General features: G+C 45.0%; 1 protein-coding gene across 3 annotated transcripts in view; it reads left to right on the plus strand.

Annotated features, from left to right (window-relative positions):
- The first annotated feature begins 10309 nt into the window (after positions 1-10309).
- acap3a (ArfGAP with coiled-coil, ankyrin repeat and PH domains 3a) overlaps positions 10310-16287 on the plus strand; it is a 75813-nt gene continuing 69835 nt past the window's right edge. For 2 of the 3 annotated variants that reach the window (XM_064957399.1, XM_064957400.1), the window contains exon 1: positions 10311-10636. In XM_064957399.1, the coding sequence (XP_064813471.1) occupies positions 10590-10636 (47 nt within the window). In that variant the 5' untranslated portion in view covers positions 10311-10589. Of the gene's footprint in view, positions 10637-16287 lie in introns of all 3 variants that reach the window. The other variant, XM_064957401.1, reaches the window with a different exon arrangement.

Raw genomic sequence — 16287 nt, forward strand, 5'->3', positions numbered from 1 at the left:
TAGAGACCCACCTCTCCCGATATTTCCACGCTTCTGCAGCAGTGCTTGTGTTTGCCGTGAAAGGGCTGTCCCAGAAATCGGAGCCGACAGCATCAACACCCTCGACCTCTTCTCACGATTCAGAGGCTGACATTTTACATCTGCACTCTCTGTGGTGGATGCCACGCAGCAGGGGACAGGTCATGAGTAGGGCAGTATAGGCTAGTGGAAGTCAACCCATGCTTAGACATTTACACATACTGTATCAGTCTTCCACCGCACTCTGAGGCCAAGATTTCATGATGAATATCTGCCTTTAACTGGTTGATGTTTGACAACTTTGTCTTACTATTGTCTGAATAAAAGGACCTAATGACGGCTCACTATGATCCTTTGTCATTGTTTTAGTGAAGGGCCTATGGATCTACACTGAGTGTACAAAACATTAGGAACACCTTCCTAATATTGAGATGCACTCCCTTTTGTCCCCAGAACAGCCTTAATTCATCAGGGCATAGACTCTACAAAGTGTCGAAAGCGTTCCACAGAGATGCTGACCCATGTTGACTCCAATGTTTCCCACGGTTGTGTCAAGTTGGCTGGTAGTGGATCTCTACTCTGAATAGCTAGTTTTATCTCATCCCACTGATGATAAATTGAATTGAGATCTGGTGACTGGGCAGCCCATTGCAGTAAACTGAATTCACTGTCATGTTCGTGGAACCATTCCTAGACAATCCTAGCCTTGAGGAATGGGGCATTTTCCTAGTGAAAAAATCAATTCACAGATGGAAACATTTCTGCCATGAAGGGATGCACCTGATTAGCAGTGATTTTCAGATATACTGTGGCATTCAAATGCTGCTCCACTTTTATCAAGGGGCCCAATGTGTGCCACGAAAACACACCGCACACCATCACACAACCACCAGCCTGCAATGTTGACAAGCAGCATGATGAATGCATGTACTCATGTGGTTTTCTCCATGACCTAGTGTCCTCCCATCAGCGTGAAACAGCGAGAGAAAGAGAGAGAGAGAGAGAGAGAGAGAGAGAGAGAGAGAGTACCTGAATACCTGTACCCCATTATATTATATCCTCACCTTAATGTAGAGGTTGTAGAGGGCTTTGCCTCCCACCCCCTCAAACTCCCCCAGTCTCGGAGTGTTAAAATCTAACAAGTCCTCCAAACCCCCTTGCCAGTCCCCAGTCTCTGCCGTCACCTGCAATGGTGGAAACATTGGTGGCCCCTCCCCCTTTGGCCGCTCAAACACCCCCAGTACCTCCTGGACCTCCTCCAGGAACCTCTCCAGCAGCCTAAGAGACGTTATTCCTGTTTGTTGTGCCAGGACTGCCAGGGTTTTCCACCCCTCCTCGCCCAGCAGTCGCAAGTCACCCAGCCTTATCAAATCAAATCAAATTTTATTTGTCACATACACATGGTTAGCAGATGTTAATGCGAGTGTAGCGAAATGCTTGTGCTTCTAGTTCCGACAATGCAGTAATAACCAACAAGTAATCTAACTAACAATTCCTAAACTACTGTCTTATACACAGTGTAAGGGGATAAAGAATATGTACATAAGGATATATGAATGAGTGATGGTACAGAGCAGCATAGGCAAGATACAGTAGATGGTATCGAGTACAGTATATACATATGAGATGAGTATGTAAACAAAGTGGCATAGTTAAAGTGGCTAGTGATACATGTATTACATAAGGATGCAGTCGATGATATAGAGTACAGTATATACGTATGCATATGAGATGAATAATGTAGGGTAAGTAACATTATATAAGGTAGCATTGTTTAAAGTGGCTAGTGATATATTTACAACATTTCCCATCAATTCCCATTATTAAAGTGGCTGGAGTTGAGTTAGTGTCAGTGTGTTGGCAGCAGCCACTCAATGTTAGTGGTGGCTGTTTAACAGTCTGATGGCCTTGAGATAGAAGCTGTTTTTCAGTCTCTCGGTCCCAGCTTTGATGCACCTGTACTGACCTCGCCTTCTGGATGATAGCGGGGTGAACAGGCAGTGGCTCGGGTGGTTGATGTCCTTGATGATCTTTATGGCCTTCCTGTAACATCGGGTGGTGTAGGTGTCCTGGAGGGCAGGTAGTTTGCCCCCGGTGATGCGTTGTGCAGACCTCACTACGCTCTGGAGAGCCTTACGGTTGAGGGCGGAGCAGTTGAGGTACCAGGCGGTGATACAGCCCGCCAGGATGCTCTCGATTGTGCATCTGTAGAAGTTTGTGAGTGCTTTTGTTGACAAGCCAAATTTTTTCAGCCTCCTGAGGTTGAAGAGGCGCCGCTGCGCCTTCTTCACGATGCTGTCTGTGTGAGTGGACCAATTCAGTTTGTCTGTGATGTGTATGCCGAGGAACTTAAAACTTGCTACTCTCTCCACTACTGTTCCATCGATGTGGATAGGGGGGTGTTCCCTCTGCTGTTTCCTGAAGTCCACAATCATCTCCTTAGTTTTGTTGACGTTGAGTGTGAGGTTATTTTCCTGACACCACACTCCGAGGGCACTCACCTCCTCCCTGTAGGCCGTCTCGTCGTTGTTGGTAATCAAGCCTACCACTGTTGTGTCGTCCGCAAACTTGATGATTGAGTTGGAGGCGTGCGTGGCCACGTAGTCGTGGGTGAACAGGGAGTACAGGAGAGGGCTCATAAACGCACCCTTGTGGGGCCCCAGTGTTGAGGATCAGCGGGGAGGAGATGTTGTTACCTACCCTCACCACCTGGGGGCGGCCCGTCAGGAAGTCCAGTACCCAGTTGCACAGGGCGGGGTCGAGACCCAGGGTCTCGAGCTTGATGACGAGCTTGGAGGGTACTATGGTGTTGAATGCCGAGCTGTCGTCGATGAACAGCATTCTCACATAGGTATTCCTCTTGTCCAGATGGGTTAGGGCAGTGTGCAATGTGGTTGAGATTGCATCGTCTGTGGACCTATTTGAGCGGTAAGCAAATTGGAGTGGGTCTAGGGTGTCAGGTAGGGTGGAGGTGATATGGTCCTTGACTAGTCTCTCAAAGCACTTCATGATGACGGAAGTGAGTGCTACGGGGCGGTAGTCGTTTAGCTCAGTTACCTTAGCTTTCTTGGGAACAGGAACAATGGTGGCCCTCTTGAAGCATGTGGGAACAGCAGACTGGTATAGGGATTGATTGAATATGTCCGTAAACACACCAGCCAGCTGGTCTGCGCATGCTCTGAGGGCGCGGCTGGGGATGCCGTCTGGGCCTGCAGCCTTGCGAGGGTTAACACATTTAAATGTTTTACTCACACTGGCTGCAGTGAAGGAGAGACCGCATTTTTCCGTTGCAGGCAGTGTCAGTGGCACTGTATTGTCCTCAAAGTGGGCAAAAAAGTTATTTAGTCTGCCTGGGAGCAAGACATCCTGGTCCATGACTGGGCTGGATTTCTTCCTGTAGTCCGTGATTGACTGTAGACCCTGCCACATGCCTCTTGTGTCTGAGCCGTTGAATTGGGATTCTACTTTGTCTCTGTACTGACGCTTAGCTTGTTTGATAGCCTTACGGAGGGAATAGCTGCATTGTTTGTATTCAGTCATGTTACCAGATACCTTGCCCTGATTGAAAGCAGTGGTTCGCGCTTTCAGTTTCACGCGAATGCTGCCATCAATCCAAGGTTTCTGGTTAGGGAATGTTTTAATCGTTGCTATGGGAACGACATCTTCAACGCACGTTCTAATGTACTCGCACACCGAATCAGCGTATTCGTCAATGTTGTTATCTGACGCAATACGAAACATGTCCCAGTCCACGTGATGGAAGCAGTCTTGGAGTGTGGAGTCAGCTTGGTCAGACCAGCGTTGGACAGACCTCAGCGTGGGAGCTTCTTTTTTTAGCTTTTGTCTGTAGGCAGGTATCAGCAAAATGGAGAACAACAAGCCTTATGCCGGTAATAAAATCCTATTTTCAGCTTGAGCTTCCTTATCATGTTCTCTACATGCACAGTAAAGCTCAGCTCATCATCAACCCACACACCCAAATATTTGTACACTTTAACTTGCTCTATAGTATGTCCAGCCAATGTAGCAATGACATGATTTGTAACATGCCTGGCATTTTAATCAGCTTTAAATCATACAGATTATGTTGTATGATGTTAAATGATCTTTGGACATTTTCAAAAGCTAAAGATAAACTACTACCACTTGAATAAAGAACAGTATCATCTGTATAAAAATGAACATCCTGTAATGGCTGTCTTGGGAAGAAGGTGAGGACCAAAGCGCAGCGTGGTAAGTGTTCATCTTATTTAATGAAAAAACTGAACACTGAATAACAAACAACAAAGAAGCAACCGAAACAGTTCTGACTGGTGCAGACACACAAAGACTGAAAATAACCACCCACAAAACACAATGGAAAACAGGCTACCATAATATGGTTCTCAATCAGGGACAACGATTGACAGCTGCCTCTGATTGAGAACCATATCAGGCCAAACACAGAAAATCATAGACAAACTAACATAGACAGCCCACCCAACTCATGCCGTGCCCATACTAAAACAAAGACATAACAAAGGAACTAATGTCAGAATATAACAGTACCCCCCCCCCCTCCCCAAAGGTGAGGACTTCGGCCGCAAAACCTAAACCTATAGGGGAGGGTCTGGGTGGGTGTCTGTCCGTGTTGGCGGCTCTAGCGCGGGACGTGGACCCCACAGTCCCGCGCGACCATAGTCTTTGTCCGCCTCCTCAACCGCCTCCGTGGACTCTTTCGAGCAGCGACCCTCGCCGCCGACCTCAGACTGGGGACCCTAGCACTGGGTCCCGAATGGACGGGAGATTCCGGTAGCGCCGGACAGGCGGGAGACTCCGGCTGCGCCGGACAGGTGGGAGACTCCGGCAGCGCCAGACAGGCTGGAGACTCCGGCAGCTCCGGACAGGCGGGAAACTCTGGCAGCTCTGGGCAGGAGGAAGGCTCTGGCAGCGCTGGACAGGCGGGAGCACCTGTAGGGAGGAGACGGAGAGACAGCCTGGTGCGGGGGGCTGCCACCGGAGGGCTGGTGCGTGGAGGTGGCACCGGATAGACCGGACCGTGGAGGCGCACTGGAGGTCTCGAGCACCGAGCCTGCCCAACCCTACCTGGCTGAATGCTCCCCGTAGCCAGGCCAGTGCGGCGAGGTGGAATAGCCTGAATAGCCTCACTGGGCTGTGCTGGCGAACCGGGGACACCATGCATAGGGCTGGTGCCATGTACACCGGCCCGAGGAGACGCACTGGAGACCAGATGCGCTGAGCCGGCTTCATGGCACCTGGCTCGATGCCCACTCTAGCCCGGCCGATACGAGGTGCTGCAATGTACCGCCCCGGGCTATGCACACGCACCGGGGACACCACGGTATAACACAGTGCCTGCCCGGTCCCTCTCTCTCTCCGGTAAGCATGGGAAGTTGGCGCAGGTCTTCTACCTGACTTGGCCACACTCCCCGTGTGCCCCCTCCAAATTTTTTGGGGGCTGCCTCTCGGGCTTCCTTGACCGCCGTGCCAACTCCATTCTCCGGCAACCCTCCTCACATTGTTCCAGAAAATCCCAGGCGGGCTCCGGCACTCTCCCTGGGTCGACCGACCACCTCTCTGCTACTGCTGCCCGTTACCACGCTGCTTGGTCCTTTGTTGGTGGGTGGGTCTGTAACGGCTGTCTTGGGAAGAAGGTGAAGACCAAAGCGCCGCGTGGTCAGTGTTCATCTTATTTAATGAAAAACCTGAACACTGAATAACCAACAACAAAGAAACAACCAAAACAGTTCTTTCTGGTGCAAACACACAAAGACTGAAAATAACCACCCTACTAAAACAAAAGACAAAACAAAGGAACTAAGGTCAGAATGTGACACATCCGCTGTTTCAATAAGACCCCCAATGTTGTTGATATACAAAATGAACAACAGTGGGCCCAAAATAGAACCTTGCGGAACCCCTGAGCACACCTCTATGGACTCAGATTTACAACCTTCCGCCATTACACATTGTGTATGATTTGATAGGTGATTTATAAACCAATCTAGAGCATGACCAGTAATTCCACAACATTTTAACCTTTGTACTAACACAGCATGGTTCACGGTGTCAAAAGCCTTCAACAAGTCAATAAAAACAGACACACAATGTAACTTCTTATCAAGAGCACAGTGGATGTCATTTAAAACCTTCAATGTTGCTGAAACAGTACTGTGGCCAGACCTAAAACCTGATTGCATTCCATTTAAGATGTTGTTTTCTTGGAAGTAGGTCTTTAGCTGCCTACTAACTAAGGACTCCAGTACCTTTGACAGTACAGACAATTTTGATATGGGTCGATAGTTGTCAAGTAGCGAGGGATTTCCACCTTTCAGGAGAGGCAGTACAAAAACAGATTTGCATAACTTGGGGATTTCCATCAAGCGTAAGGTTAAAAATACATGTTAAGGGGGAAGCAATGATGTCTGCAGCTAGGTGTAGGAGGCGGGGGTCTAGTTCATCAGGGCCAGGGGATTTTTTAAAATCAAATACAGATGTGCCAAGCTTGCAGTGTGACTCAAGGCTGTAATCACTGCCAAAGGTGCTTCAACAAAGTTCTGAGTAAAGGGTCCGAATACTTATGTAAATGTGATATTTAGCTTTTTTATTTTTAATGAATTTGCAATTATTTCTAAAAAACGTTTTTTTATTTTATTTATTTTATTTCACCTTTATTTAACCAGGTAGGTCAGTTGAGACAAGTTCTCATTTACAACTGCGACCTGGCCAAGACAAAGCAAAGCAGTGCGACAAAAACAACAACGCAGTTACACATAAACAAACGTACAGTCAACGTACAAACACAATAGAAAATTCTTTGTACAGTGTTTGCAAATGTGGAAGATTAGGGAGGTAAGGCCTTAGAGGCCAAATAATTACAATTTAGCATTAAATTAACACTGGAGTGATAGATGTGCAGATGATGATGTGCAAGTAGAGATACTGGGGTGTAAAAGAGCAAGAGGGTACTTCAGTGATTTTTGCAATTCGTTCCAGTCATTGGCAGCAGAGAAGTTGAAGGAAAAGCAACCAAAGTAGGTGTTGGCTTTGGGGATGACCTGTGAAATAAACCTGCTGGAGTGCGTACTACGGCTGGGTGTTGCTATGGTGACCAGTGAGCTGAGATAAGGTGGGGCTTTACCTAGCAAAGACTTATAGGTGACCTGGATCCAGTGGGTTTGGCGATGAATATGTAGTGAGGGCCAGTCAGAGAGAGCATCTAGGTCACAGTGGTGGGTAGTATATGGGGCTTTGGTGACAAAACGGATGACACTGTGATATACTACGTCCAGATTGCTGAGTAGAGTGTGGGAGGCTATTTTGTAAATTACATCGCCGTTTAGGATAGTCAGTTTTACGAGGCTATGTTTGGCAGCATGAGTGAAGGAGGCTTTGTTGCGATGTAGGATGCCGATTCTAGATTTAATTTGACATTGGAGATGCTTAATGTGAGTCTGGAAGGAGAGTTTACAGTCTAGCCAGACACCTAGGTATTTGTAGTTGTCCACATATTCTAAGTCAGAACCATCCAGAGTAGTGATGATAGTAGGGCAGGCAGATGCGGGCAGCAATCGGTTGAAGAGCATGCATTTAGTTTTACTAGCATTTAAAGGCACTTGGAGGCCATGGAATGAGTGTTGTATGGCATTGAAGCTCGTTTGGAGGATTGTTAACACAGTGTCCAAAGAAGGGCCAGATGTATACAGAATGGTGTCATCTGCGTAGAGGTGGATCAGAGAATCACGCTTAGCTCTGTCATTATGGGGTATTGTGTGTAGATTGGTGAGGGGGGAAATGATTTAATACATTTTAGAATAAGGATGTAACATAACAAAATGTGGAAAAAATCTATGGGTCTGAATACTTTCCGAATGCACTGTATGTTCATAGGTGCAGGGGTGGCCTCTCTCTCTCTCTCTCAAACTCTCAAACTCTCTGCATGGTCGCATTACACGAGAAGTTTCCTTCAAATATCGCACCCAGCGTGTTCAGATCAGTCTGCTGACTCAGTAGCTTTCAAAAGCTGTGAATGTGGAACGAGAAGAAAGGCTTTGATCTCGGAGGAAGAAAGGGAGCAAGGGATGAGAGAGAGAAAGGCCTTGATTTAAGCAAGTCTAAATTTAGGGCCTGAAGAGATGAAGGATGTAAGAGAGACTCATGGGTTTGCAGCATGCAGGGATGCTGCTTTTGTGATAGACTAGCGAACTCCACAACACCTGCTCTAGTAGAACACATTCCTCTATCCTCTTCTTGCCTCAAGGACAGTTGACCCACTGTCTCGGCTCACTGTAATGCCAAAAAGAAAGAATATGGGTCAATGGCTGTCTGTCAGATACATAGACTGAAACACAGTATTTTAATGGGAAAGAGAGGAGTTTTCTAAGTAAACTTTAACACTTCATCAAGGAAAGGAAGTAGTAGGAAATTTAATTTGCTGCCACCACAAATGTTTTTGTGTGTGCGTTTTTTTGGCACAGGGTTGGCACCTGTGTTAGAGAGTCAGTCCCCAGATTTCAATTGCGATTACTCAATGGGTTACATTTTGCAAAGCTCTAATAAATAACTATATCTTTAAATCATAATTTAAACAAATGCCTGCCCTCCATTTTTCCTTTCATACATATTAAAACCTGTCATGTATAATCTCACTCCTGGGGCACAGTAGTCCAATTTAATCACACTTTTAAAATGAAATGGTCTTGAGAGTTGAGCCAACAGTGGTGTCATTGAATGACATCAATGAAATGAACCGCAATATTATGGTTTCCAGGGTCTATCCCATGATCGGAATGTATCCATCCTTTGCTTCACCCCTTATCATCATTTAGTTTATTTAGTTCTTGTGACTTCATGCTTACATCTCCATGAAAAAAAAAACGAGTTAGTCAGGCCAAGTCTTGACTGGTAGCATTGCATCCAGCTAGTCAAGACATCTCCCCATCAGCAGAGTAGTGAGGCGAGGGCCGGGCGATGAGATCATTCCTATTCCGGGGCACAGCTAGCCTCTGAAAGCAGGGATACGAAGGAACAATAGTGTTCTATAAAAACCTGCCATGAAATCTCTAGCACTCTCTCCCTCCAGCTTTCCCATTTCCTGTGAGTTAATAATATTCTTTATTTTTGGCCTTACCTATGGGGATGGGGGGGGGGGGGAGAATGGAGGATGCACTTGAAATATGGTATTCTATATTTATGGGGTTCATTGAACAGCTGGCAGGTAGATGTTTCTCTCTCATCATCTTAGATAATTAATACACCTGTCATGAATTTCTTCCCCATAATTTCCATAGGTTGTTAGTGCCTTATTGCTATTATAAACCAGTTACCAACATAAATATAACAGTAAAAAAAAGTAGTTTGGCATCAGGTATATTGTCTGATATACACACGGCTAGAATGCTGTTTCAGCCAATCAGCATACACGGCCCAAACTACCTGGGTTATAATGTCCATCATGATGTTGCCTGGGTGTGGGTGTCTATAGTGTTAGTTATTTTATCACATAGCAATAGAAGACCATTTCACAGACTGAAGAGTTAGGCTGTATGTGACTTTAGAATCTCAGACTTGTGATTCTAAAGGGACAGATTTGGTGATGACAAAAACCGACCCATTGCATGTGTGAGAGGCGAGTAGGGGTAATAAATTCCAGATTAATAGTGGAGATTCCAGCACAGCTCTAGAGATCCTCAACTCCTTCTTGAACCAGAGCCATGCCAGATGTTAGCATCTTCGCTGTATCAGTTATCACATTGGGCTGCCAGTGAAGAAATCCTTTTTAATATCATGTTTCTCTGTGAGAATCTGTTTGCCTGTGTGAATGTGTTGCCTCCAGATATCAACAGAGATGGGCACTGGGGAAAAGAGGAATTTAGTTGTGCTTCAGTCAAGGACTGCCAGCTGTGATGAGAGGCCAAAGGTCATCTGACTGACTGAGCCTAGAGAGGAAACTCCAAGCTCAAAACAGTTAATTCACTCTGATACACTCTCAAGTATCCTGACTTTAGTACCAGTCATTCATGCAGGCACGCACACACGCACACACACACACACACACACACACACACACACACACACACACACACACACACACACACACACACACACACACACACACACACACACACACACACACACACACTGTGTGATAAGCGTCCATGAACTGCTAGGGTTCGGGCAAACTGCAGGCTATGTGCACTTATACTGTCTTTGCAGTATTGGCGTAATACCTAGACATACATTTGTTTTATTTATATTGACATCATGACCTTATACACAAATGCTGTGTGTTGTAGGCTATCATATGCCCGGTGATTTCAGTCAGGATAGATCCCTAAATTTGAGTGCGCTTTTTGTTGAGAATGAACTATGACGATAGTCCCTATTTTTGCAGCGGTCTAGCGGTTCAAATATGCCAGGCTCTTGTTTCAGTTTAGTAGCACAGTGAAGACGGGGAGAGTTGGCTATCGCTGCACATCGGAATAGTCTACATATATCTACAGTCTTCTATCGTTTATAATTTTCTGGAAATGAAATTTATGAATTAAGCTTGAAGACTGAATCCAGCCAAAATGACGGTGGATTTTGAAGAATGTGTGAAAGATTCACCCCGGTTCAGGTAAGAATTTGCGCAGATATTCTGCTCGCTTGTTGAATTCTTCAGGGATTCGCCCTATCGAGGAAGACGATTTCCAGGATTCAAACATTCCAAAACGCCATGAGTCTGCAAATAGTTGAACAGCATAGCCTTTCAATTACTTCATATTGTAAATAAGCTATGGTAAATTGCTGTCAGAGTGATTTTTTTTGTGTGTGCCTAATTTCAATTCATGTATCCTATATTTCCATTGCAAGGCAATTATTGCAGTGAATTGCATAAGGTTGGACATGGCTATTTACTATTAATACATATATTTGCCATTTTTAAAAGAAATGCGTAAAAATGTCCATTGCTTATCATCGGACAACCTTGGATGAATGGACAGTGAGCGCATGGTGAATTAACCCTGTGTGAGACCCAGCATGGATCCAAGTGAGGAAAACGAAATATTTCCCTTCAGAAATACTTGTAATAGACCTCTGATTATGAAAATAATCCGTTTTCCAAATGTAAATTTTGTGGAACAATATTCTGGAAATGTTGAACAAATGCAACATTTTGTGGTAAGAAAACAGAAATGATATCAAAGGCATTGGCATGTGATGGAACATATTGTGTAATGGTATACATATTTTTGAAAGCAGCAACTATTTAGTGGGTTTTCTATGTATGGAGACCATCTTGTCTTTTGTAATATTTGGTTACCTTTCTGACTAAACCTGACAGCCTAATTTCTTACTTCTTTACCATTAAACGAATGGTTGTCAATGGCAGTATTCTGACCTCCTCATAAATCACATAAGAAAAAAATATATAATCATGTTTGTTCTTTTATTGTGTAGAGGGAACATCAAAGTTACTCTTGAAGTATCTGCGAAATTTGCAGAACTTGGAAGGGAAACGATCTCTCTAACTTGTCCATCAATATGAATGTGGCCCTATGCCTCAGTCTGGAAACCAATGATGGCAACTGTAAGACAAATGTTTTCCTACCTCTAGTTCTGGCTCAGAATGTTGATTTCTCAATCATTTTCTTCTATATAATAACTACATCGTACTTGCATGGATGGCTTATAACATATGCTTGTGTAGGAGACCTGTGTGGTCAGACAAGTGGACAGGTTACTAAGTGTTTCAGAGGCTACTGATGCCACAATAATCATACTGACGCACAACACATACTACTAAGAGATACACCTCAGTCTAAGGAGCTGCACTCGGCAGTGTTTGACGTTATTTAATTCGTTTAGAACCATCATGTGTCATACATGTGTCATACACTGACCTTGTGTTCAACTGCACGGTCACCGTCTGTACACATGTTGGTAATAATGTAGAATTTGAATGACCCTTTGATCTTCTACTTGTTCTTTAGATAACACAATACTTTTTGTTCATGAAAAATAGCCCTATTGTCCATTCCTGAAACACATGTCCATCCCTTGTCTCCACTAGATATCGGAGTATTACTCGGAGCATCTAGAGAGATGAATGGGACTGATTAGCTGGGATGTTATATGGCAGGAACTCTCCCAACTCCAAAGTCTCTTCCTCTTTAATGAACTGTTTTCCTGACAAAACGGCCCAGTCCCAAAAGGAAGCACTTCAAAACAGTGGATCTGAGGGAAACTACAAGCTCTCACGCACTGCCTCGTGCTCCTCGTACCTACGGCTGTAGCGCTTGCTGCGAAGCACACATAGCACCAAAAGTTAGGTAAATAAAGGAGGCATTCCTTTACACCCACATCCCTTCCCAATCCCCTTCCCAGCCTCGGATCTCATTCCTCCCATAGATTCCTACCTCCCCTGCCTGTGTGTGGAAGGAACTGGAGGGGCTGTCAGGCAGGCTGTTTGGGGTGTCCGCCTGCATGCCTGGGACTTTTTTTTTTACATGTGTGTGCACCACTGCCACAGTAAAGCTCCCACGGATATAATCTGCTCTCCAAATCAAAGACTTCCAGACTTGGCAGCAGCACCTTAATGACTGCCATCTGGGCCTGAGAGAGAGGAGAGGCAGGCAGGTCTCAGGAAGCGCTGAGTGAAGGGTATTTACAGAAACCACTCTCTCCGTGTTTATGTGCTAAAAGAGCACGGCTGTACTGTAGCAACCAGAGTGGATCATCTGGCACTAGGCAGACGTTGGTGAGCCCATCTCTCAGAGCTTCTCAGAGTATCTTCCTTGAATGCCTCAAGAGAGAGACTCAATGTAATAATAAGAAAATAGATCTTTGTTTTTTTTCTCCATTGCTTTCCATTTGGAATGAAAATAACACTCCTTAAATGCAAAAGTTGGCAAGAGCTACTGACCTGTAAAATCACATAAAAGAGTTCTTATCATGTGCAGACTTTCAAGCAAAGTTGAACGATAGCTATGCCAACTCTGTAACTAAATTCTAATGCAATGAGGCTGTTTTGTACCCTGAAATGACCAGCGCAGACACCAAAAGAGGCACACTTCTGAAGCATATTCTTCCCACTGAATCCTGTCGGTGACAGGGCATTGAGTCCATATTCAAATGGGCCTTTTTGGTGGCAGTTAAAAACAGTTGAAGTATTACGTAAGAAATCCTGGAGCTGGACTGACTGACTGGGAGGAAACAGTCAAAACCAGAATAGAGGGAATCTAGCGTATTCACATTTGATATTGAAAAGGCATGCTAGGCCTAGTGGGCTACTTCCCCCGCGTATAATAACATGCAGTCCATCAATTCTGCCTGGCTGTCTTCACACTCGGGCAATGTCGGGGTTCGTCATTGTGAGCATTGTGAGCTAAGACGGCTGTGGTTCACCATTGCAATCCTCATCAATACAATTTAATGTGCAGTTGTCATATTTGTGACGGGCTTTTTAGTATGCTTGATGTAGCCTTTCTACAGCTCTTCTGTAGGACAATGCTCTTTCCACCCTCTTCAGTTGTGTTCTTACACTCTTGGATTCCAGATTACCAAGAAGCCAAATTACATGGTGCATTTAAGTGGCCACCCGTGTAGCTCCGAAATTGTGAAAATGTCTCCATTGTCCTCCATGACTGTGTGTACCCCCTGTTTGGTCTCTATGGATACACCATTGGGATGGATGCGAGAGTGCAGCCATGGCACTCCGATCCACATCTGTTTCGAGAGAGGTTTATAATGGTCACTCAGCCGTAGGGATGCATGTGTTTGTGTTTGCCGCAGCACAACATTTGGCAACATACAGTAACATTGGTGCTTGTTTCTCCCTTACTGAGATGTTAGCTTGAGGTCGCACTCACGTGCTTGTCAAACATGTCTCGTCTGTCTGTGGCCTCACTTTCACTTATGAAGGAGTCCCACATAGGGCAACAGTGTGGGTCACACACATTGCTGTATCTCACTGGTGCCGCTCTGCCTATAAACCATGTGTAATGTAACAACATTACATGATGTAATGTAACAACAAATGGTGGCATGTATAACACAGTAGCTAACATGATAGCATGTAGGAGTATTTTCCGACTGACCCATTTTCTCCTGTTAATTATGACCTTACAGTGCACTTTAAATAACACTGCCCGTGTTTGTGGGTGAGTACTGAGTATTCGTGAAGCTGTGATGTGCGGTGCGGCTGGAGAGAACAGTCAGTTTACAACCAGCCTCCTGTCAATTAATGTGACTGCTGGCACTATAGCTCTTTCTGTCCCTGCTCTGTCTCCTCCTCAGTTTGTAAGCAGAATGTGGGCATTGTTCGCCCAGTTCCCGAGTTCCATGCTTCCGCCGTGACAATACAGACTTTTTAATTGGAGCTGACTGGCTTCAGGCATTGAGCTGTTAGTGTAGGTTGAAAATAACAGAGGTTTAAGACCACGTAAAAGTTCCGTGCCGGAGTGTTTGATAATAAACAAATTCATTGGACGAGCGCCTTTGCGGATTCTACAGGATTAGCATTGACAATGTGACCAGTGGTCAGGAAATCAAGTAATAAAGTGGCTGTAGATCATTTGCAAAAACATTCCATGTATAGAATGACTGTAAACAGTTATCTTATGTAGTTAGCTGAAATTCACTACGATTGTGCTTATTTTCCACTTTAAGGGCTGTACTGCTAAATTCACTTTGTCGTTTTTGCTCGTATTGTTGGTCCGTTTAACATTTATAATTTTTTTGACCTTTATTAAACTAGGCAAGTCAGTTAAGAACAAATTCTTATTTTACAATGACGGCCTACTCCGGCCAAACCCTCCCCCCCACCCGGACGACACTGGGCCAATTGTGCGCCGCCCTATGAGTATCAAGGCACAAGGCGAGACCCAAATGCAGACACATGAGGCATATAGTTGGAGTCTTACAATGTTTATTGATCCAACGGGGTAGGCAAGAGCATGATTGTGGACACGCAAAAAGGTCAAAACCAGACCAGAGTCCAGGAGGTACAGAGTGGCAGACAGGCTCGTGGTCAAGGCAGGCAGAATGGTCAGGCAGGTGGGTACAAATTCCAGAAACAGGCAAGGGCCAAAACCGGGAGGACTAGAAAAAGGAGAATGTAAAAAGCAGGTGAATGGGAAAACCTCTGGTTGACTTGGAAACATACAAGACCAACTGGCACAGAGAGACAGGGATAAATAAGCGACACCTGGAGGGGGTGGAGACAATCACAAGGTCAGGTGAAACAGATCAAGGCGTGACAATGGGATTCTCGATCACGGCCGGTTGTGATACAGCCCAGGATCGAACCAGGGTCTGTAGTGACACCTCGAGCACTGAGATGCAGTGCCTTACACCTCTGCGCCACTTGGGAGATATTGGTTAGAAGTCTTCTGCATTTATGCAAAGACTAATGGGATATTAGAATCCTATTGTCTTATCCTGTATTTTTTCAACCTTGGCTGTTATGTATAAGCATGGATCCTCCTTCTCCATTCTAGGAAACATCTGAGGCCAGTGTGTAATGTGAGGCTGCCTTGAAGCTGACTGCCTGCCGGCCTGGTTGTCATGATGAGCTCTGACAGATTCTAGGAGGACAGCCAGGGAATTCAAGGTCACTAACCTTTGACCTCCACTGTGTGTTTGTGCGTGTGTGTGTGTGTGTGCGCGTGTCTGTCTTTGAGAGAATGAATGACTTGATACACGACCCACAGTCAGTTAACTGGGAGGAAAATCAGAAATGTGTCAGATTCCAGGATATGGCCTGCACTGGAGGAATGCTGAGCATGTGCCACAATGTCCTGCTCCGTAAAAGATGACAACTCTACCCTGAGGATACATTTAGTGTAATTTTGTATCTTATTAGGTTCTCAGAGAGCATCACATATTCTTCCAATGACAAAATGAGTTCATACAATGGCTCACATTATGCTAAATCTGAAATCCCGTTCTGAATGATCAGTGCAAACAAATTCTATTGTGATGATATTACGTGACATTACTGTACTTATCTGATTGAGCTCGATCATTTCTTATGTCTGACTGTGCTTGTCTTTCAAATGTGAATTAAGCCAAAACAACGGGTACAACTCAGCGGTAGTATAATCGCAGGGTCTAATCGCCTACTATCCATTTTGAGGCTCAGGGGAATGTAATGTGGCTTGGATATCATTTCGCTATTTAGTTGAGCTTTTACTTGCAACAATTGTTTTTAATCAAGACATGAATTGACTGTAGCTACAATTTCAGGACATAACCTCAAGCAACCTCTCCTTTCACAAATCAACA

This window comes from Oncorhynchus masou, chromosome 33 (assembly GCF_036934945.1).
Source record: "Oncorhynchus masou masou isolate Uvic2021 chromosome 33, UVic_Omas_1.1, whole genome shotgun sequence".
Lineage (NCBI taxonomy): Eukaryota > Metazoa > Chordata > Actinopteri > Salmoniformes > Salmonidae > Oncorhynchus > Oncorhynchus masou.